Here is a 19,138-nt window from a genome sequence, read left to right as displayed (position 1 = left end):
TGGATGCAATCTTGGGGGATTATCTTCTAGGGCTAATATCCCATAGAACGTACTTGAGGGTACCCTGCCCATAACTGCCTCTCCTCACAACCAGTGTGACTGAGCCCCAAAGCTTTTGTCACCTGAGAAGTTGATTTTAGGTTGAAATGTCAGATGAGGTCCACCCACGCAGTGATGCTGTTGGCAGACTCAGAAGTGTCTTTCCCCCTAATTACCTCACAGTGACTTAGTATTAATTACCGCCCCGCTCCCCCCCATGCCCGCACCTTAGGGCACACTTTCATTTTCATCTTTTTGTCAAAATAGTTGTTATCAGGATTACGGCAATTTTCCAGACCAAAGCTCGATTGCCGGGCTTATCTTAACCTCTTTTTGTAGGAACATGTTGACAAAAATTTGTTCAAGGAAAATTTTGGAGCAAAATAAGAAAATACAGATAGTTTATCTAGATAGTCATGTAAAGTCGTGTTTCTGTCATTTTCCTCCTGATTTCATTTCCGTGCAATAATAGACGTTCCTTTTCTCACGTTAGACAACACATGATAACATGTGTACATATTCCTGCACTTTGTATTAAAATCATATTTATTATGTTTCTGACTATGCAAACTATGAACCTTTTCTCAAAAAGTCATTTAAAATGAATGCAAATCCTCATAGTTCTGGGCTGTTTCTTCTAATATTTTCATTTCAGAGCACATTACAAAAATGTACTTTGTGTAAATGTTAAAAATGTAAAAGATTATGAAGAGCTAAAAGGGAGTAGCTTAGGAAAATGAGAATTATCTCCAATATTTCTTTTTCTCCCCATAAAATGATTAAGTAGGAAAGATTCATCTACATGTTGAATTTCACTTAAGTAATTATAGTTATAGTCAATTATAAAAGCCAGTAACCTAAAGTATTATAGAATGAACACATTTATGGAACATCAACCCTATTTGAATATTTTCCCTAGTACTCGACATTAATGAAGACCAAAGACAAATCAGGCTGAAGCTGTTCTTGTCAGAGTTTCTGAAGGAACAAACTTTACGGGACGCGGGACCTTTAACAGCCCCAGCTCTGGTTTGGAGCCCTGCTTAAGGCAGGCATGCTCGGTTGCTACCTTTGCGTCTCCAAATCCATCTTCAGAGTCCTTTTACCTCTTCCTTTTAAGTGATAGCAGGGAGTCTGGCTTTGTGTTTGGTTTACATTTCTGAAGTGGTACTTGTATTTCTTCCTCTCCTTCCTCCCTAGCACCAGCTACAGGATCACATGGAGCTAATTTGTTTTACTGTCACGGGAGTCCCTTTTCTTGACAGGATGGGCCTGATTAACACCAGGCCAGTTAGGGCTTCCCTAGTGGCCCAGCGGTTGAGAGTCCGCCTGCCGATGCAGGGGACGCGGGTTCGTGCCCCAGTCCGGGAAGACCCCACGTGCCGCGGAGCGGCTGGGCCCGTGAGCCATGGCCGCTGAGCCTGCGCGTCCGGAGCCTGTGCTCCGCAACGGTAGAGGCCGCAACGGTGAGAGGCCCGCGTACCGCAAAAAAAGAAAAAAAAAAAAAAAAAGAAAAAAAAACAGGCCAGGTAAAAGGTCAACCTTGCAGGCAAGTATACACACTCCATGTCTCAAGGGCTTCAGGAGGGATGAGGAGGGATGGTGGTATGTTACAGAAGCAAGATGGGGGCGGGGTGGGGTATCTATCTTGTGGGGTCCTTTCCTCCGAAGGACTGAGCTTGTAGGGGGCTGTTGTTCCAGGACTGAGTCAGGCTATCAGCAGCACCAGTCCATACCCTCTTTTTCTTCCTTCCTAAGGGTCCAGGTTATTTGCGTCAGCCTCTTTGGGTTCACAAGGCAGCAACATGTCATGGGAAAAAGCCCCAGATGCGACTCTGAGAGCAAGATTGGGCTCTCTGCTGGGTCACATAGAACCTCAGGAAATTTTTTAAGCCATTTAACTTTTCCCAACTCAGTTTCTGGATCTTAAAATTGGAAGTTAGTAAATCTGCTGTGTGAGGATCAAATTAAGATAATTTTTTTTTTTTTTTCTTTTTTGCGGTACGCGGGCCTCTCACTGCTGTGGCCTCTCCCGTTGCGGAGCACAGGCTCCGGACGCGCAGGCTCAGCGGCCATGGCTCACGGGCCCAGCCGCTCCGCGGCATGTGGGATCTTCCCGGAGCGGGGCATGAACCCGCGTCCCCTGCATCGGCAGGCGGACTCTCAACCACTGCGCCACCAGGGAAGCCCAAATTAAGATAATTTTTGAAGCTATAAAATGCTATATATACATGCCAACTGTTGCTCTCAGACATTATTATTGCCATCATTATTGTGAATATTATGATGTATGACTAATAATGAATCATTATTATCATGATTGTCATTATTAATAAATATTAGTACCACTTCATTCATTCGTTTGTTCACTTATTCATTCATTTGACAAACATTTATGTATTGGGAGTTCCCTAGTGGTCTACTGGTTAGGATTCGGCGCTTTCACTGCTGTAGCCCAGGTTCAATCCCTGGCTGGGGAGCTGAGATCCCACAAGCCACGTAGCACGGCCAAAGAACAACAACAACAAAAAGCATTTATTTATTAAGTGTCTGCTATATGCCCAAGGCGGTGCACTTTCAGGAGCCATGGTGGGTGGCCCTCGGTGGTGGTTCAGTTGACCACTTTGCTGAATCAAACAAGAATGAACTGATAGTGATTTCATTTGTTTTAGAGGATGTCGCAGCATCCTCTAGATTTCATGTCCTCCCAGGGACCAGTAAAGAACACATTTTCCTGGCTGAGTTTTTTGAGCACTTGATACGTAAGGATATATAAGATATGCGTAAGATTCATTTGATACAGACAGTGAGAAGCAAAATGATTTGTTAAAGAAAACTCATTAAATGCTTTCCTTCCTTCCTTCCTTTTCTTAGTCGTTTATTCCATGAGTAGTTTTTGATTATCTGCTGTGGGTCTTGCATACTCAATACAATATTGGAACTACTGAGAACTTGAAAACTTATTTAAAGTCTCCTTCAATTTCAACACCCTTTAAAAAACAGTCTCATGGGAAGGAAAAATCTAAACGCATCCTGTAAAGAAAATATTCCATACCATTTCCTCTGACCATTATTCCGATCTTTATCCTGCTTCATTCTTTACACAGAGTTCCTCTGCAAGTCAGTGGGAACTGCGTAGCAGGGCTGCAGGCAGGATGTGCCTCAGAGCGGGAGGAGAAAGAGCCCTGTGGTTGGTCATCAGACTAAATTTAAACCCTTATTTGGAGCGACTATATAATTAACGTGGGGTTAAAAAATGAAAAATACAGCTGCAAGGGTAGGTTTATTCCTTTAATAAGAAAAGAAAAAAGTCAGGAGGGATGAGAAGAAAACAAACACAGTGACATGAGGCATGCATTCTCTTTCATAAGAAGAATCAAAGATAGTTTCAACCTAATCTTTTGAGAGACAGTAAATGCCTCTCCCTTCTGGATTAGGCAGATGACAGGAGTAACAGCACCGCAGCTGGGAGTTTCCAGAGCTGACAGGTGCTGGATATAAGATGCCCCAGATTGTCCCGTGAAGTGTAGACAGTGCTCAGGATGACAGGCCCCGCTTGATCTGTCCGAGGACAGAGCTGCTCCGTCTGTTGACGCCTCGTTCAGCGTCCCCCCACCTTGCTCAAACAGCTGCCAGAGGCAGCCGTGAAATATTGCTTAATTATAGAATTTCCCTTGATCCTCTTTATCCCTTCCTTCTACTGCTCCCCCCACCCCCCGGCCCCCTTGTGCCCCTCCGTGGTTCACAGCACCTTTAGGCTAAGCACTCAGAGGGGTATTATGGTGGTGCCTTTTCCAGCTCAAAGTTGAGGGACTCACAGATGTTCAACCCTACACTCTAGCTGTGGAATTATTCTCGGAGGCTGTAATTAGCAGTTTTAGGTTCAAAAGTGGAATGCAACATGATTTTTTAAGCAGGAAGTGAGTTTACTTGGAGTGGGGGAGGATAGCTTTTCTCATTCTTTCTCTCCTTTTTTCTGATTGAGAAATAATACTTATTGTACAAAATGGAGGAAGTATCAACAAATCTAAAGATATGAATGAAACCTACTTCCCCTTATTCATATGTATGTATATTAACCAAAATAGGATCATGTTCACTTAGCAATATATTGTGAACATCTTTCCAGTTTAACAAATATAGATCTGTGTCATTTATAATGTCTGTTCAGTCTTCCATGGTCTAGCTGAACCATAATTTATTTAACCATTTGACACATTTAAGATATAAACAAAACTGCAGTGGACATCCCTGCACATACATTTTGCATACTTGTTGTATTGGTTTGGAATTATGTTTATGATTAACAGGGATGTGAAATGAGATTATTTATTTATCTCTAATGTTAAGGTAAGGTGATCAAGGGCTGATGTGATGGCTGCACAGGTACTTGTCTTTTTCTACTTTGTTTTTCTTAATGAGTGGCTTTCATTCCTCATGATTTAAGAGGGCTGCTGGAGCTCTGGCCATCACGTCCACATTCCAAGCTGGAAGAAAGAAGGGTGGAAAGCAGAAAAGCTTGTGTATCCCTTCCATTTAAAGAACTTCCCCAGAATTTCACACAGCACTCTGTTTAGTGTCTAGAACTTAGTCTCTTGGCCACACTTAGCACCCAGAAGAGAGGGAGAGCAGATATTCAGAAGCAGCTGCCCATCTCTGCCATATCTCTCTAACTGTGTCCTTGGTATAAGCTTCGTGGAAGTGGAGTTCCTGGTTCAAAGCTTTTTAAAGGTTTTGTAATGTGCTGACAAACTACTCTCCAGAAAGAGGTTACCGAGTTAAGTTCAGTAATATGCAAGAGTGACCCTCAGTGAGGCTGTGGGTTCTTGGGTGAGCATTTTTAAAGCTATTTTCCTGAAGCTGTGTTCTTTCTTTTGTTTAAATCACACATTCTTCAGACGGTTGATGTGGCGGGTGTTGATATATTTACAGTTTTTTCTTCAAAATTGATGTCTGTACAAGTAGAGCATTCCTTCCAGTTATTAGACGGACATTTGGCTGAGAATTCAAACGCTGTTCACACATGTTTCCTCCACTTCTAAGAAAACTTATTTGGAGATTGAATTAATAAACGAACCCAAGTAAGGTGGCTCCCTCCCAGTCTGAAAAATTTCCCTGCCAGTTAAGTAAAAAGGCACAGTGAAGAAGCTGTTCAGCCCACGTCTGTTCAGATATATAGATGTTTGATTTCTGTCACACTGTGGCATGGCCATCAGTAGCTCCAAAAATAAAGGAATCTTCTGCTTGGGGTTTCCTCCTCTTGGGTAGGGTCTGTTTTCTCCTTCTGTGAAAGGCTATTAAGGGTCATCATTATTGCCAAATTTTTATTGCTTTTGTTTAGATATTAGCAAACTTGGTGTCACTCTGTTTCTTAATTTGGTTATTCAGATATCTTAGCCTTTTTTCCCCCATCTTTCTTTGAAAAAAATATGATAGTTGGTGAATCAGTAGGTGACAGTACCTTGTATATTCTTACAAGTTTCCTATAAGTTTAAAGTCTTATCAAAATAAAAATTACATACACAGAAATAGATGTTTTTTAAGATGAGAATTAATACCAGCCACTTTAGTGAAGAACAGTGGGGTTTAGATGGGGAAATAAGTCATAAAAAATGGAAACAGATCCATATTTCTGTTCTTTGTTAAATACAAAAGATTAAAACCGTAGTATATTTTTGATTAACATTAACATTAACTCTCTTTGAAGTTTGCATTAACATGCTTTGTATAAAACTATAGTACTTTTTAGGCTAAATTTGTTTTTCCATTTTTTTGAGTCATAGAAACTTCAAGTCTTCTTGCGTTTCTGTACCTAATCTGTACCCCTACCTTTTGGGGTGAGCTATGGGGGTGAACTCTTGTCACCCTGTAAGTGATTGAAAAACTAAATTAGTGTAAAACTTCTTGAACATTTCTGTTAGGAAGGATGGAAAGCCATTAGATGCTCTTTTTCTAGTATTCAGTCTTTTGCTTTTCACTTGAAGCTGAAATCCTTTCTACTTTATACATGAGGCTGAAAGTCTTGTGCTGACATGGGATGCTCATCACTGCTAAAAGTGCCCAATGAGGGCACTAGAGGAATCTCAGCTTTGGCCTTTTCTTACGCGGGATCTGAGAGTTGTTATTATTAGAATGCAAGACGGGAGGAGGGGTGGTGGTGAAGGAGCCACTGAGGCTGGTGGTTTGCTAGTTCTTTTGTGTTTTGAGAATGTTTTTGTCTCTAGATCAATTATTAACTAGCTACTCTATGTGAAATCAAATAAATCTGTAGGTTTTTCAGTGAATGGATGTCCACTCTTATTTTCCCCCATTTTCTTGGGTTCATTGTACCCTAGGGTGTTTGCAGATTTTTTTTGCATTTGAATTCCTCAGCTCTTTGTAAAAAGTTGGGATACATTTTCATGAGAGAAAGAAGAAGAATTAATATTTATAGAGTGTCATGTGTGTCTGGCACTCACGAGTGGGTGTTTTACTTTTGTTATTGGATGAAATATTCAAAACAACCTCATGAAAGGATGTTCTTATGCCTGTTTTACAGTGGAGGAAACTGAGGCTTGGAGATGCTAAGTAAAGTTTCAGTGGTCTCTTAACTGGTTAATTGCAGAGGCAAAGTTCAAAGCTACTGCAGTACTGCCTCATTTGGGTGATGCTTTCAACCAGAGATGCCAAGAAATACATGTAAAGAGACATTGTGGGCTGAGTTTACAGGAAACATAAGCAGTGTTGCCCGGCGATTATCTGCAAGGCCTCCAATGTCCCTCTCCCCTCCCTGCCTGGGAAGCCTAACTCAACTCCCCTTCTTTTGTCTTCCATCCTCCAAATCGTTTCTTGCGAAATGAGATGCGGGCTGTGAAAAGCACCTCCAGCCTTTCTCCAGACTGGGGTTGGGGTTCGTGCCAGTCTTTTCTCTAGTTCCATGTGTCTTGTCTTTCAAACATGTGCAGAAAGTGACTGACACCCAGAGCCCAGGGTGGCTCATCCCTTTCCCAGAATTAAAAAAAAAAAACCAACAAAAAGGGATTGACTCTCCCCACATGAATAGAGGAGAAACTAGACTAACCCAAAAGAATTTTTGGTTTTTAGGAGGTTTTGCCCTGTTTCTTTGGGCAAGTGACATTTAGTTCATTTGGCCCCATTAGAAGAAGCTGTGTGTCAATGTCCCATTTAAGAACAACTGGAAAAACAACACGTTGAAACATGTGTTGGGCACAGAAAGCCTGGAAAAACAACTTTCAAAGTATTTGAGCACTTAAAGTAGCTCGGTGGTTTAAAAAAAATTCTTTAAAATACTGATCGCGAGATTAAAGCTGCTTCCCAGATGTCAGATGCAGCTGATATGGGGAGCGTATCTAACATGCAGCTATCAAGACAGAATGTCAGGCTCTGGACCATTTATAATAACAATAATAATAGGGGCTGTGCTCTGTTAACCTCCACACCACCCTTTATTTCGTTGCCACTAGCCACCTGATTGCCAGCTCCTAGGACCCACGCTAGATCATCTTCTGTTCCGTCCATCCCAGAGGAAAGGACACTGCAGGCATTCAGGACCATATGCCTATTTAAGTGGCATGAATTCAACTCTCCATACCTACCAAATCCCAACGTAGGTATCTGGGGACAGCATCACTTCATCTGGAGCTGGGCTGTAGAAACAGTACCGTGTCCTAACTCTGGAAGGATCCATCTGTGTTGGGCTTATTGAAAGACCTTGTAATATACACAAAGCTTAGCAGACTGTACATTATGGGCCATTTAAAGGATATCCAGTGGTCATTTTCACCACACTCCGCATTTGCCAAAACTGATTTTGGAACTGAATCCTCGTGGAAGATGCAGTGCCAGTGTAAATGCATCTTGTTGAACGAACTGAATGAACGGATGAGTGCCTTTCACTTCCTTTGATAATTCTAGAATTTTCTATTCACTAGGAACCTCATCTTTTCTTCACCTCTCCTCATTCCCATCCCGTATTTTTGTTTGTGAAAAAGGAAAAAGTGGGAAAAGAGGTACCAAGTACATATTTTATACTTGATACCTGGAAATAATAAAATAACAAAGAGTGGTAAAATAAACTCTTACACTGTTGTTTGGTTTCAACACAAGAAACAACGTGATTTATAAATCTTTTAATATCATTATTGATCCTGATATGAAAAGCGAAAAAATAGGCTAAGCGTTGATAATACAATTGCAATACAGCCAAAGTTCTTTAATCGGGTGCTTGGCCAAAGGCAAACAAGCAAACAGAAATGCAGTCCTTTTTTCTTCTTGCTTTTTTTGGGAATAGGAAAAATGAGGTGAAGCAAGAGCTGGCCCAGTTTGCAGAGACCAAGTCAGCTTTGCCCCGGTCGGGTGGCGTTGGAGACCTCCGCGGGGATGACGGGGTGCCTCACACAATAGCTCAACCTACGAGGCGAGGTCAGTGAGTCACACTTTGGGGCTGTGTCCATGAGTCACCCGCTTCCCAAAGAGGCTTTCTCCAAAAGTGGTGTATTCATAGTGTCCCCTACTTTCCTGCCCCAGGGACAAAACGCTGGTAAATAAACCCCTGCAGGAAGGAACTACGTATATTACAGCCTCACGTGGGCTCACTCTGCACTTCGGGGCTGACAGCAGCTCTGCCTGACTCAGCTTCTCAGGTTCAGGAATGAACTTGCAGAAAAGCTGGTGCTGCTCTGTGGATAGGATTCACGTAGATAGATGCCCACAGCTGGCCGCGGCGGAAGTGCCCGCCGACCTTTCACACTGCTGCGGCTCCTACTGCTGCTAATTTAAACACGTAGAGACTTCTTGGCACTGCTGGGATGGAAGTCGAGGATTAGAGCCTGGTAGTTAAAAATACAATCCCTGCCATTCATTCGGAATTCCAGAGAACGCTGAAATTTTTTGAATTGGCAAGTGAATGGTAGAGACCAGAAGCGTGCACCAAAATAATGCTTCTGGTCTGGTATCATCTTTTATTAGAGGATCCTAAAAAATTCCCTACTTATATATGAGTTATTAGTCCTGTGTCACAGACTGCAGCTATGTCTGATGAGCTGCCGAAGTGAAAATCTGACCGGAACCTTTTAACTATAAATTACTTGTGGTTTCGAAGGATGAACTTTCTCAGCCAACACACTTTTGTTGTGTGAACAGTCACCTTTATTGTACGACATGAGAGAGTCAGTTTTTATAGCTTTCGGACTTAATCTGTGAATGATATGAATGTTTTGCTAATGGATGTGTCCGCTAGGTACATTTGCAGCCTGACTTTTTACCTCTTTGTATCTTCTCTTCTTAGGAATTGGGCTAGCAAGAGGTGATGATGTTTAAGATTTGGGCAGAACAGAGTAAGAATTGTAACCAATTGTAGTGCCGTGAAAGCTGCTTTGGGACAAAGAATCATCAATTGGGGTGACAATAGGAAGGATGGCAACTTGGGAGGGAGACTGGTAGCTTTAGAAAGAAAAGAAAACATTAGCTACGGATCTGTTCAGTCAGGTGGAGAGCCAGCACTTTATTTCCAATTGTCAGTATATTCAGAAGACAAATTCCCGTGAACCAGCTGGGCTGATAGGGTTAAACAGAGGGGAACAATTTACTGATGGCTACTAATCAGATCGGGTTGCCAGTTTAAACGTGGGCTTTGAGCTACCACTGCCGTGGGGCTCGCACTGTGATCAGCTCCCACTTCTCTCTGGGTTTGGTGACAGCAGAGGAACTAAGAAAGAGTGTGCCTCTGGGCCTGGGAGAATTAGTAAGTGTGTATTCCAGCTGTCTTTGTTCTTGTGGTTAAGACCCACCTCTGGTGTCAGTCGGAAGAGCTAAGTATCACTGGCAAAAAACAAAGTGCAACAAAAGGCGCCACTCAGAGGAATGCAAGGTATGAGTAAGATGTGATGTGTCATTTCCTAGGTCTTGAAATTTAAATCAGAACACACTGCCTACATGTTTAATGTGATTGAAACACAGGCAGCATTTATCCCTGAAATACAATATAAAAGTAAACCAGCTTTTAGTGTTTGTATTTTAATTCTAATTGCGGAAGATTTTCAAAACTTTAATGTGAGTCTTGGGCAACTCTTCTTGCCATCTGGTATAGACTTAAACATTGGCATAATATTTGTTGTCTGCTGACAGTGGTTCCAGTTTACTTGGCAAGCCCTGTCTGGGAAATTATCAACCTCATGCAAATCTGTGTCAGTTTTCATTTTTAACACTGATGAGTTTAATTGAACTGGTTCACAACGAGCAAGCTGCAAAGCTATTTCAGTTAGCAGTTTTTAAGCACATGATCTTCAGTGTATATATACTTTTGTTAGAACATTAAGAGGGTGGTGAATTGGCCTGGTAAGTCAAAAAAAATTTTAATGTCTGATTTTTAAAAGTAAGATGATTTACTTTTGCCCTTGATTGGTCTTGTGAATATTATGGGGGGTTGCAGGAGTATTGTTTTTCAAGTGCCTGCAATGTGCAGGACACCTTGCTCCACCCCTAGGGTCCTATCTATCATCGAAAGAGCTTATGTTCCATTGGAAGAGAAATATTAACACCCCCCAAACAAGAAAGAACGAGGGGAGAGGTTAAAGAGAAACAGGGATTGGCCAGGGGATGAAGCCAAGCAGCGCTGAGTGTGAACTGAGTTTTGAGCCAGTCAGCCTTAGTTTTATGACCCCAGGTCGCCTTTAAATTCCCATCTCTTTGGTGTGGTTCTCTTTAACCACCTAGCTGGGCCTGGATGGTAGAAAAGAAGACGCTGCTTCTAAGTCCTGCCCTAATAGCTCTGTTGAGTGTAGGGAGCCCTAAGTAATTTCTGACACTAACTAATGTGAAACTCTAATATATTAGGAGAGGCGAAGGAGGAAAAAGGCCAAACACTTATATTTGGAAATGAAATCTTTGCCCATAGAAATGAGCAAGCAGCTTATTATGTTGCTACGAACTCTAAATTCTTTCAAAATTAAGCACTTATAATCATTCCTATTTTTATATCTCTGTATGCTTCCAGCAATACAAAATGGATTGCATAGGCCTTCTCTATTTCAGAAAGTCTTTGTTGTGTGGCTTCCTTCCATAAAGTTAGTGTAATAGGTCATGAACTGGAGGGTAAATTCGTCCAAAAACACCAGGCCTTTTCCTGGGCTATAAGAAGTCGGTGGATTCTATTTTTACAGATAAGATTTTATCTTTGCCTTTCATGGTTCTGCTGCCAGTCAGGATTTTATATTTACAAAATGCTTTTCATTTATATGCCTACCAAGTGCACGTGCACAATAGATACACAATCCACACTTGTTGAATAAACTTGAACCAAAGGTTGCCAGCCTTGGGCTGGAGGCTGGAGCTGTCTTCTGGGGATTTATTTGCTGAGGAAGTGAGCAGGGGAAGCCCAGTGAACTGGTCATGACATTGGCAGGTGACTTTGGTGGTTACAGGTTTCCCAGAGCAGACCTTTTTCACCCTGGCAAGGAGGAACCGGAGCACTTGTTCTTTTTTACCTGTCTCACGGATACGGGTGCTGAGACTAGGATGGGTTAAATGGCTTGTCCACGTAGGTCACACAGGGTCAGAGCTACATGAAAACTCAGGTATGTGTGACTCCAAGCCTGTGGTCTTTCCAGAGGCCATAGTGCCTCATGCTGTCTCCCAGTAGGCTGTCAATGGCCAGGGGAGACTAAGGATCCGGGGATGACCCGGATCCCAGCTGTCCTTGGGATGAGTCTGGAGGTGGGTTAAAGAAGGGATTGTCAGATAGGGAGGGTGGGGAAGGGATGGAGGGCAAGAGGAAAACCTGAGAGACTGGAGAAGCCTGGAGGCCATTGCCCTCATCAAGGTGAAAGGTCATGCAGGGGGCTGGAAGGGAGGAAATAGGAGCTAAATTAACAATCCCCTGGAGGCCGATGGGAGGGGCCAGGCCTATAGGAGAGGGTGGTAATGCTGCCCCTCCCCACTGATTTCCATGACATTCTAACCCCCAACATAGAATTTTCCTAATACATAAAATGACTTTCTCAACTTGTGTCTTTATTGAAGAACACATTAACTCCAGAAGGAAAAATTATTTAACACAGCACAGTTTTCCATAAGCTACCATTTCCAGCCAAATATCTTCTCAGAGAAATGCTGACCTTTGTTGCCCCTGGGCAAAATGCAGGTCCTCAGAGCTGAGGCTCTTTGCCGACCTGGACATCACAGACCCTGATGTGGTTGGAGGTTTGTCCTTTATGAGACTGTGAAGAAAGGCAGCATGGGAAGTAGTGGTCAAAGGGGCCCCCAAAGGAAGAGGGGGCCTGATTATCTTTCTTTCAGGTACCATTTCCGCTGCACACCACCCCAGGCCTCCATGTGAAACCCTTGCAGACATTTTTTTTTTTTTTTTTGCAGTACGCGGGCCTCTCACTGTTGTGGCCTCTCCCGTTGTGGAGCACAGGCTTCGGACGTGCAGGCTGAGCGGCCATGGCTCACGGGCCCAGCCACTCCGCGGCATGTGGGATCCTCCCAGACTGGGGCACGAACCCGCGCCCCCTGCATCGGCAGGCGGACCCTCAACCACTGCGCCACCGGGGAAGCCCTATCGATTTTTTTTTTCTTTTTTCCCTTAGACATTTTCTTGAAGTGGACTCTTTAAGGGAGTGACATCAGGGAGGGGTGGGAGTAGTAGGGAAGTGGGGATTAGTCTAGCTAAACTGTGGGTCCTGGCAAACAGTAAGGCTGCACTGAGAAATACAGGAAAGGAAGTGACTCAGTAGCTCAGAGAAGGAGCAGAGATGAGACAGCAGTATGGAATAGCGGGTGGTTTATCCTACGTTTGGGAATGGGGTGAGGGGAGCTAAGTGATGTGAACAATAAGAGAATTTAGTTTTCAAATCAAACCATGAGCAGTGGATTAAGTTCTTGTGAGCAGTGCCCTTGCTGTTGGCATTCAGACCAGGAGCCGCCCTGGACATCACATAAACTGAGGTTTAGAGCAAAGCTGCCGTGGGGTCGACGGATGTGCAGAGGCTGGGAGTTGGAGTGCTTTTCTTCTCAGAGTTGTTTCAGAGCAATGAGAACTGCTCACGTATGAAAGGCTCCCTCTTGTACTCAAGTCTTTGGGGAATACAGTGAGTGACACTTTTAATTAACAAACCCGCTGGGAACAAAACTCCTTTAAAAGCGTTGGCTGGGTGTGGAGTTTGAAGGGTGGGCTGCGGAGACTCCCACGGTCCTGGGGGAGTTCTGGGGCTTGAAGCCGCGGCTGAGTTGTGCATCTTTGGGGTCGGATCTATCGGAATGAGGGCCAGAGTGTTCCCCCAGAAAGCCCTCACCTCGGTCCCAGGGGATGGAGGCTGGCCAGCCGTGGTGGCAGTCCTCAGGCAAGCTGAGTTCCTCTACCACTTTGGGTGCGGGCCTTTCTGATCTCCCCAGATTTGGGAATCCCAGCCCACTTGTTCAGAATGGGAGGGGAGGGTGGGGGACTGGCATTTGGGAATGCATCATTCGGGTTCCTGTATAGTTCCGACCACTGACAGATAGCTGAGTGTCTGTACACAGCAGCGTCCTTAAATGTCTTCCACTGTACGGTGTATGTCACTGCGTCTCACCGGGGCTGCACGCATGCTGCTTCTACCACGGTATCGATATCCATGGTGCCAGAGGTTCTAAGAAAGGCTCACGAAAGGGAGAAGGATACTTCCCCTCCTGGTACCACAGTGGAAAGTATTTCTGTAGGACGTGCCTACCTTGGGAAAACATGTTTTAGGAGTAAGAGTCCTGAAGGAATAGTTAGTCAAAGGGTTTCTTCACTCATTACTTTGCTAAAGGGAGCTTAATTTTGAAATCCTCATCAATTGTTTCCTCACTTGGAAGGCCTGTGACAGACCCCCTGAGGCTGGCTATGAGTCTTCACAGGACCAAAAGTTGACAAAGGATTTTATGCAAGCTTTGAACAGAATTACAATTATTAAACTTGAAGGTGTAACTAAGACCGTTGTTTCTTCCTTTAGGCTTAGGTAATTGACTTTCATCTCTGTAGTTCAGCCCCCTACCCACCCCCCGCCCCGTTTGTGTTTTTCTTAACAAAATCGTCTTGGTTTTTAATTTTTATTCCTCCCAGTTTATTTTTGATTATTTTTTAAAGACCACTGATGGCTCCTATAGTATGAAACTCAACAGTTAAACTTAATTCTGCCTCCTTTATGGAAGCTGACTTTTTTTTTTTTTTAATCATACTCATTTTAAAGGCCTTCTTGGGAAAACATCCAAGTTTTCACTCAAGGCAATGAATGAGCTCCCCATGGCAATGACTTCCAGTCTGGGATGAAGAAATCTGAAGAAGAATTTTAGCCGTGGCAGTATTCAGATGTGAGGAAACAGAAGCAAACTAAAAGATAAATACAACTCCAGTGTAGGAGATAGCACTGATTTAGGATTTAGCCTAATGATACTAATAGTGGTTTCCTAAGCTGAGGATTCAAAGGAAGCCATTGTTATTCAAAAGCAAGGTGTGTTTGAAAGGAGCAAGCTCTCTCCTTTTCACGTGGATCCAGAAAGGTCTACAGTGTGTGGGGTTGACATTGCCCTTTGGTTTGGGAGAGACAACCTAGTTACAAGGCTTGGAACAAAGGGCTGACGTTCAGCTTCTGCTATCAAAGTTCGTTGTCCTTGATAAATACAGAAAGATCTCTGATACAGTTCATAAAACAAGAATTGTGGCACCAAATGAATATGCTTATCTTTAAAAGAAAAATGTAATGAACTCTCAAAAAAGAGTTTATGGAGTGGCACAGGGTCTTTAAGGCACCAGAAGTGACTTAAGATGTGGTCTGGAGGGAGGCAGGCAAAGCTAGATGTCCCACCCATCTTTTTTTTTTTTTTTTTTTTCTTTTTGGTTACACCGCGAGGCATGTGGGATCTTAGTTCCCCGACCAGGGATCGAACCCATGCCCCCTGTGGTGGAAGCGCAGAGTCGTAACCACTGGACCACCAGGGAAGTCCCCCATCCATCTTTCTACAGACACATCGGAAACTCTGGGTAGAAGCTGATGTCATGCTCGTTTCTCTGAGATTAAGTTGTAATAACACACCCTGGAAGTTGTATATGACCAAAAGTCCAATCGCGTCTCCTCCCTCAGAAACCTTTATGCCTCCGCATCTGGGTTTCTCCATAATCTGGCCTTATTTCCTGCTGCCTTGTCCTCCAGCTACACAGTTGGTATCTTGCATGGTAGAACATAAACTTCTTGAGGGCTTATGCATTACCTATGTGGACCTCACAGTGTCTTACCCTTTGTAAGAGCTCGGCAATGTGATGTTTATGAGTTTGGTTTCAAGGGCCCTGTCTTTGGCTGAGGACAGGTGGAGGCATCCTCATTATGTCAATTATATGAGCTGGGAGAGTGTGGGAGGGCAGACGGGCAGGAGCGCAAGGTCCGGCTTTGGGAGAGGAGTTTGCACTGTGGTATCGCAGTGCTTGAATGGCAGTGAGCACAGGGCATTGGAGAACATAGGCTCCTTGGACCGTGGGGAGGAACGCTGGGGCTTGTCCAACCCTGGTAAGGCAGAAAATCCTTAAGAGGGTGTTTGCACCTAGGGGCAGCTGGTCAGCTAAGTCATGGACTTATGTTCAGAGAGTCGCCTGCAAAATCCCCAACGTGGCCCAACTTGGATGGAGGGTAAGTGGGCAAGCCTGACCTTGGCTGAAAACAAACAATGTGTCAACCTCGTATAAGCAGGTCCTAGGGCAAGAAGAGCCAGCATCGTTTAACTGTTGTGTTGTTACTGGTGATGATGACATTGATAACGCTAACAATGAAAGAGATAATTGTTTTCCTTCTTTTAGTCACATAGAAAAAATCACCACATGGCAAGACCCTAGGAAGGCGATGAATCAGCCCCTGAATCATATGAACCTCCACCCAGCTGCCACTTCCACACCAGCGCCCCAGAGGTCCATGGCCGTGTCTCAGCCGAATCTCGGTAAGCTTTGACCGGAGCTGGATAAACAAGCATTCGACCGAGGGTCTCGAGAGCTCAGAAGCAGCTCTGGTTGCCTCAGTGCCTACTCACACGCCCAGATAGTATCTTCTCCTCCCTCTTGGCTGCATTACCCTTTCACTGCCCTTGCCTTCTTTTCTTGGCCTCTTGGCTACACAGTTCATGACACTGCTACCAGGGTTTACACTACAGCTCCAGCATCCCCTCCAGTTGTATTTAGTGAAGTTCTTTGAAAACTCACTTAGGCGTCCTGTCTTCATCCAGACCAAGGCAAGAAGGGCCCCTTTCTGTGAATTTGGTCCCTGAAGACTGCCAGAGTGTACAGTTCTGGCCTCAAATCTCTTTGCTCAGCCCCGCCCCCCAACAATGTGTGATTAACACCAGACTAGGTGTTTTCTTGCCTTATCTCATTCAATCCTCACAAAAACCCTACAAGAAGTGACAGTATTCCCATTTTATAGATGCAGAAACTTTCCCAAGTCCGAGCTTGTGGGCTAGTAGAGCCAGAGTTGGAACTGAGGTTGGGGAATGCATTCAACCCTTACATAATCTGCGGGTGGCTTCTCCCCACACCTGCCCTAGGATAGGACGGCTCACATTTCACTTCATTTTGAATAAGTGTGATTTTAAACTTGAGATTCGTTTCTGCTAATTGCCTTTACTTCAGAAGAAATACAATTCTGCCCACTGGAGAGAATCAGATGTGAATGAATTCACTCCTGCAGCAGAACCAGTCAGCTTTTGTTAGTCATCCTCTCTCACCCCCAAAGGCTAAAAATAAGAGGGCCAATTTTGAAGTTTTTAAAAAGATGGTGCTGTTTTCAGGTAATGTTTCCATTTAAGATCAGATATCCAGATACTGCTTTATACACAGAACAGAATTTTAGAGAATGAAAAGAATCTCCTGTTGGATTTTCAGGAATGAACAGGATAAAAATGGAAGCAGTTTCCTGGACACCCTTCCTTTATAACTGTGGCTTAGCCATGGTGAGTATGGACTCGAGGAGACCTGAGTCAGTATATTCAAGTAAATATATTGTCCCTTCTTCCAGGAAGTCTGGATCTACCATTTTGAAGCTTGCAGATGTAAAATATATACAAAAAGCAAACGACTCAGAACAACCTCTGTTGTGTTTCGTATCTAAAGGGTAGATCAAGGAAAATGGTGCCACTGCTTCTACGAGCAGTGAGTCACTTGTCCCCAGTACATAAGAGGTCAAGTAGAAAGCAGATGCGAGTGTAGCAAGGAAACCACAAATCAGGTAGCATTAGACTAGTTTCTTTAGCCATTTAATTTTTATTAATTTATTTAATTTTTAGGTAGCATTAGACTAGGGTTTCTTTAGCCATTTAATTTTTATTAAAAGTTCTAAAAGCTGATTATTAAATTATTAATGTTAACTTTATAATCTATTATAATTGGAAAGGATCTTTCATGGACCTGGTTAAAAAAATTCAAACACGTTTTTCAAAGGGGTGTTCAAAAAGTAAGTCTTCCTCTGATACCCATGCCTCAGTCCCTTGTATGTTGCCTGGAGTCAATCAGTGTTTCCAGTTATGTGTATGTTTCTTCACATAAATTGCTAGCACGTTATACCCACTGTTCTGCACCTTGCCTTTTTTTGTTTTTTGCTCATAATATATTTATTTATTTATTAACATCTTTATTGGAGTATAATTGCTTTACAATGTTGTGTTAGTTTCTGCTGTATAACAAAGTGAATCAGTTATATGTATACATATATCCCCATATGCCCTCCCTCTTGTGTCTCCCTCCCATCCTGCACCTTGCTTTTTTTCTACTTCTATATCCGTATACGCAAAGCGGCCTCATTTTTTTTTTTTAATTGCCGAGTAGTCCAACATGTTGATATGCTATAATTATTTAACTAGCCTCCATCTGATGGGTATTTGGGTTTAGTGTGTTGTTAGTGCACCCAGTATTGGAGTGAAGATCCTTGTTTGTGCTGTTTCATGTACTTTCCTTAATTTTACAAAACTGCACAACGATTAGGAAGTGGACTAAATTAGAAGGACTTCGAATGCTAAAAGCTTAATACTGAAGGCACATGTGAGTCTACCCTCCCCCCATCCCCCCACGCACTAAAAGCCCAATTGCTGGTAAAGTTTATCTAAAGAAATTGTAATCTGAATGTCTGAAACAAGTTTACCTGTGGCTGAATAAAATACCTTTTTCCAGATTTCTAATAAATCGGGGCAGTAAATTTCTCAAGACACACATTCTGGGGTTTTGCCAATAATATTTGAATATTTGCCCATTACAGAATGCGTTGCTAGCCTCTCGAGAATCACAGATGTGTCCCAAGTTTGGAAATATAACGGGGAATGCAAAGTAAGCTCCAAAGACTGGGGGTAATTTAGAGAGTCACAATATGGTCCTAATAATAAATGATTTACTCAGAGTATTTTATTTAAAGCTATAGCTCTGCCTGTAGTTTATACTCTTTATTATCAACCTTTAAAAATAGAAAGAGCAGATCTTTCTACTTTTTTTTTTTTGAGGTTTAGTATGTGGTATTTTATTTTCATTATTTTAGAAATAATAGGTGTACATCTGTGTTTACATATATTATACCTATGTCATACATTAGCATATATATGTAAACATATAAAGTCAATATTTGGAATATGATTCAAAACTTCTATGTCGGTTTTACATCAACTGCATTTTTTTTTCTTTTTACCTTTTAACCAGAGAAGATCCTTCTCCTCCTCCTACTTCTTAACTCTAGAATTTTGGTCTTTTCAATGGCATACATCTGACAAATAAGTGAACTTAGGTGATGTGTCCCCTTCACTGATAGATATTTATGTACAAGTGAAAATGATGTCAAAATGCAATGAACATTACTGTCAGGTGATAGAATTAGTAATAAGCTAATTTTATGTATTTCTGGAACTATGATATAATCAGTGACATAGCAAAACACATTCAGCAATAAATCTCCTTATATTGTGATTCTGTGTTTTTCTGTGTGTTAGTGATGGACTTGGGAGTCGGACTGTCAGACTTTGAATCTCAGCTCTGCCTATTGGTGACTCTGTTAGGTCACTTAATTGTGCCTCAGTTTCTCCATATGTAAAATGAGGATTATATTTATAGTGTGAGGAGGTTGTA

General features: G+C 42.7%; 1 protein-coding gene across 2 annotated transcripts in view; it reads left to right on the top strand.

The window, feature by feature from the left end:
- WWTR1 (WW domain containing transcription regulator 1) overlaps positions 1–19,138 on the top strand; it is a 132,029-nt gene that overhangs the window by 63,266 nt on the left and 49,625 nt on the right. For both annotated transcript variants that reach the window (XM_060011406.1, XM_060011407.1), the window contains exon 3: positions 15,845–15,981. In XM_060011406.1, coding sequence (XP_059867389.1) covers positions 15,845–15,981 — 137 coding nt within the window. The remainder of the gene's footprint in view (positions 1–15,844; positions 15,982–19,138) is intronic.

This window comes from Delphinus delphis, chromosome 4 (assembly GCF_949987515.2).
Source record: "Delphinus delphis chromosome 4, mDelDel1.2, whole genome shotgun sequence".
In the NCBI taxonomy this organism is placed as follows: domain Eukaryota; kingdom Metazoa; phylum Chordata; class Mammalia; order Artiodactyla; family Delphinidae; genus Delphinus; species Delphinus delphis.
The sequence above is the reverse complement of the archived record's forward strand: the minus strand, read 5'-3'. Positions and strand labels throughout refer to the sequence as shown.